The sequence below is a fragment of the Austrofundulus limnaeus genome, unplaced genomic scaffold (genome assembly GCF_001266775.1).
Source record: "Austrofundulus limnaeus strain Quisiro unplaced genomic scaffold, Austrofundulus_limnaeus-1.0 Scaffold1587, whole genome shotgun sequence".
Lineage (NCBI taxonomy): Eukaryota > Metazoa > Chordata > Actinopteri > Cyprinodontiformes > Rivulidae > Austrofundulus > Austrofundulus limnaeus.
The window spans coordinates 29782-34447 of record NW_013953989.1 but is presented as its reverse complement, the minus strand read 5'-3'; the positions used below and the strand labels follow the sequence as shown (position 1 = coordinate 34447).

Genomic DNA, 4666 nt, shown 5'->3' with positions numbered 1-4666 from the left:
GAAAGAAAGAAAGAAAGAAAGAAAGAAAGAAAGAAAGAAAGAAAGAAAGAAAGAAAGAAAGAAAGAAAGAAAGAAAGAAAGAAAGAAAGAAAGTGTTGCTTCTTAATGTTCCAAACATTATTTTTAAAGAATCAGAAAAGTGCCGTCCGCTCATCTTGCAAAGTAAACCTGATTGATAAGAAGACACTGTTTCTCCAGCGGACAAGCATTAGCCCTGTTTTTTTTTATTTCCTGATCATTTTTTCCTCCTGTTTCTTTGTTTGTCTGTGTTTCTTTTCAATTTGCAGTCCAGCTTCAGTTTATTCTCACATTCTTTTCACTATGTGTTCGGTCCTCACCTCATCGTTTTCTCAATTTAAGACTTGGCTGTATTAATGACTTTTTTGGGGGTGTTATCTCTTTTTTTTCCACCTTGCAGCAAGATCTCCAGGTGAGCAAGAGTGATTTAGGAAGAAATTTCTATATCACTCTTCCTTTTATTTTATTTTATTTTTTTTTTTGTTTTTTTTTTTTTAAGAAGTGTCATTTTTTCTGTTTTTCATCTACAGTCGGTGCTGTTTTTACCCTACTAAACTATGTCTCTCTTTTTATGTACACAATTTTTGTTTCATCATTAAACTTGTCCTTTATGGAAACTGTTTATTATATGTTGATATCTTCTTTAACACAACTAACAGGTTACCTTCACACTACAGGTCATAATTCTTAATTCTGATGCTTCATAGCTGATAACATCTGGACCTCAAAGCTTTAAACTAAATATCATTAATACTGATAATATCACATGTACGTCTACTTCCATGTAAATGTTGGATGATTTGCTACATGACTATTTCGACTGCTTTGAAAATTTGGCTGTGTAGCAGATTTTGTGCCCCACTTTAAAAATACCTGGGTCGAATTTCAAGAACATCATTACTGTCACTCCCAGAATGTCATAAAAACATTTAATTTGGGAAACATATGCGGAAAATATATATAAATTTGAGTCACTTTTGCCTGCAGTGTGAATGAGCCTTTGTCTTTGTGTTGTGATGTGGCGAACAGTCATGGGCCTATGTCCCCTAACACCAAAATACACCAAATATTTACTCACTGAAAGTTTTATTCAGTGTCTTCTTTGCTTCTTTTCTTTTCCTTTTCCAGCCAGGTCACCAGGTGAGCCTTTAAAATAATCTTTATCATCTGTATGCAGCATGCAATCTCTTCAAAACACTCCTGTTGCTGCCCCCCTCCCCCCAGTTACTTTCCTAACCTTCTCTCCATCTACTCTCCAGCCCCCCTGGACCAGCCCTCCTGCCGCGCCCTGTATGACTTCGACCCCGAGAACGAAGGCGAGCTAGGCTTCAAGGAGGGCGACATCATCACCCTGACCAATAAGATTGATGAGAACTGGTACGAGGGGATGCTGCACGGCAACTCGGGCTTCTTCCCCATCAACTACGTGGACATCCTGGTGCCTCTGCCCCAGTAAGACGTCGCAGACGCACAAGCCGGGCCCGTGATGTACCCCCGGCCTTTTCCAAGTTCCACAGTATTCCCACTGAGCTATTCCTGAAAAAAAATCCCACTAATGTCCTTCACTTCTCTTTAAAGATTTGAAACAGCAACAACACAAAAACAAAAAGACGTGAACAAGGTGTTAAAGTGCGATTGTGCGCTAAGTGAGTGTAGAAACGTGTTTTGAAAATAAGGAAAAATCTTTTTGCCTCACCTTATCCCAGGAGGCCCTGTAGTCATTCCTGTTCCTGCTTTCGTCTCGGTTTTCGTCTGCTGTCAGTCCGTCATGAGTTGACCATCAGAGCAACACTTTGACTCATTGTTTGTCAAAATACAGTAGCTAGAAGCTTTTCTCCCACGACTCGCATCCTTTTTATGCTCATTAAGAAACTTTAGGTCAAGCATGTAGTTTAGGCGCTTCTTTTCTTCTGTTTTTGTTTTGACAATGTAGTGATAATTTTTTGTTTTTGTTTTGTTTTGGTAAATCATGTTCTGACATGTTCAGGCTTGAGTTCCAATCCTGCCCTAAACCATTAGTTTGGAGTTTTAGATAAAATTCCTCTCATGTTTGAATATTGTTATGTTTATTTATCACACAGCGAAATGTGCCAGATTATTGATTTAAAATATATATATGTATGAAACTTTTCAGTTTCTTATGTAACAGTACATATCTGAACACGTTAGGTGATTTAACAGACAAATTGGGTAGATTAAATTGCTTTAAGTGTTTTTAAGGAATAAAATTTAGTCCTTCAGCAAGAAACCTGGCTTGACAGAGCAACACTTGCTGTTTCATTTATTATCCTACAGCTCAGCTGTATGCGTCACTAAGAAGGCGTGGAAGGAGGGAAATAAATTTAAAAAATGATCGAGCAGATTGATAATGGATGCTCTATGTGTGTGGATTTTTTTTTTATCATTTGAAATGATGCAACTCACATGAAAAGCTTGATGCTTTGTGGTTATACAGATAAAAAAATGTTACCAAAATATCAAATAAAAAAACTTATTCATGTGCAATACTTTATTTCCTGGTTGCACTAAAAATCTAATTGTGTTGTTTTAATCAGCTCGGGGCCTCGGCACGCTCGTCATCCTCGAGGCTTTGTTCTCTGCTGCAGTGATGACGTATTAATCGATCAGCGCAGCAGCAACGCTTTGTGATCTGCATGTGTTTCAGGGGTCAGGAGGTGCGTGGTAGGGGGGCTTCTGTTCAGAATCGGGGTTTCAGACGAACTCCTCGGCTGCTGAGGTGTTTCAGATTTTCTGTCTCGGACAGTGTTCACCATCAGAACTAACGTCACAGAACCACTTCACTACCTTCAGCTACAATAAGAGATGCAAAACTAACCGATGATGTGTTAAGTGTTACTTTTATTTGTGGAAAGGGAAGCACAACTCTAACGGACGGTGTTTCTTTGTTGACTACGTTATAGTGATGCAGTGTGAGCAGGTTATGTATTTCTTTATTTTTAAGGCAAAATAAATTCTACCTTTTTTTCTTTCTTTCACTTTTTTATTTTATTGTGTGCATCTTTGCCCTCAATGAGGACTGTACAGCTTTTTTTGTGTGTGTTTTATTTTCACCTTGTGTGTATAGTCGCGCATCTACAGTAACGTATCTTATTTTTGTAACTGTGACTAAAGTATACACATCCAGTATAGGTGTATATATAAATATATATACAGTATGTATAACCCAGAAGTAATGTTATAGGAGGGGTTTGTTGTGCTGCACATGATTGTCTGAACTATTTTGTGTTTTGTTTCTGTTTGACTTGATTCTTGCACTGGATTAAACAAATGTCTGCTTGATGTAAACATAAAGAAAATGTGATGAGTTATTGTAATTTATTCAAATAAATGCAGAGAAATGATCTTGCCTTTGTCAGCTGTTTTGTTTTTAAGAGGAGACACTGCAGAGAATATCAAATGTCTGACCCTCTTTGAAGGAAAGCATAGAAAAACATCACACTTTCACTTTCAGCACTGGATGATAATTAGTGCAGGATTTATCTCTATTGTTTCAGTCTATTCAACAATATTAAAGTCAAAGCTGAAGCTTTAAACGTAATCATAGTCTCCAAAAATGTTAAAACTATGTGGCTGTAAATGAGTTACAAGACAATGTTTTCAGGTCTGTGCAAAGACTTTGCAACTTTTAAAACTGACATGAGTTTTCAGTGTAATTGGGGGAAATACATGTATTATTAATATTATATGCACTGAAAAAGAACTACAGTATACCTATAATAATTAATGTTTGTAAGAAGATACAGTAAACGTTAATGTTAGTTTGATAAACCATTTAAAGCTCAGACAGCTCAGACTTATGGAAGAAGATTAGGGCCACAGAGCAAAAATATTTAAATATTTTTCTAAAATCTGACTTTAATCTCAAAATTCTGAGGAAAAAGTCAGAACTCAGAAAAAATTGTTATTTTTTCTTGTGCAAGTGAGAGTTAGTGCAAAATTTATATGAACCATCATTATCTTACCTGCTGCAGATGGATCTTTGAACAAGTTTGAAGAAACAGTGTAATTCTGATCAGATTAACAAGCTAATGGCTAGTCTGAGAAAGTCTAATTTAAATGGATTTCTTCCAAATTAAAACAACTCCAATCAAATGTTTTGCAGCTGTTTTATGCAAACCCTGTTTTTTTTAACCCTTTACACCATCATCGATATCAGTTACACCATGTTTTTACATAAAAGTAGGTACAGATGGTGGCAGCAGGTAGCTGGAGCTAAATCTAAACCTCACCATGTGTGCTGATGTTTTTACCTAAAAGAGCAGGTTGAACTAATTGCGTTCCTTGTTGAACAAGCTAAAGCTTTTTTTCTGCCAGGTTTGACCATTTGTTGTCTCAGTTAGGTACATTTTTATTCCTTCAACAGGACTGAAATAATGCAAATCTGTTAAAAAAAATCCAAGTTCAGTTTTATTTATTTTTTTCAATATCTAACTTATGTTGTGTGAATCGAAACGTTCATGAGAACACATTTACCAAAAAAATTGTTTGTTAGGAAAAAAATCAGCTTTGTGGATAGTTAGGTCCAAATATGTTAAAAGACAATAATCTAACTGCGTCATCCTAAAAGAAAGCAATAAAAGTTTATGAATTTTTAATCCCCAATTTTTACTTTATGTTTGTCCTCCAA

General features: G+C 36.1%; 1 protein-coding gene across 3 annotated transcripts in view; it reads left to right on the top strand.

Moving 5' to 3' along the window:
• The window catches only part of LOC106535840 (endophilin-A1), a gene marked incomplete at its 5' end in the record, with an annotated part of 11736 nt that extends 8355 nt beyond the window's left edge, over positions 1-3381 (top strand). The window contains 3 exon segments of one of the 3 annotated variants that reach the window (XM_014032961.1): positions 419-430; positions 1147-1158; positions 1278-3381. In XM_014032961.1, the coding sequence (XP_013888415.1) occupies positions 419-430; positions 1147-1158; positions 1278-1474 (221 nt within the window). 3 annotated transcript variants of the gene reach the window in all.
• Between the last annotated feature and the right edge of the window lie 1285 nt (positions 3382-4666).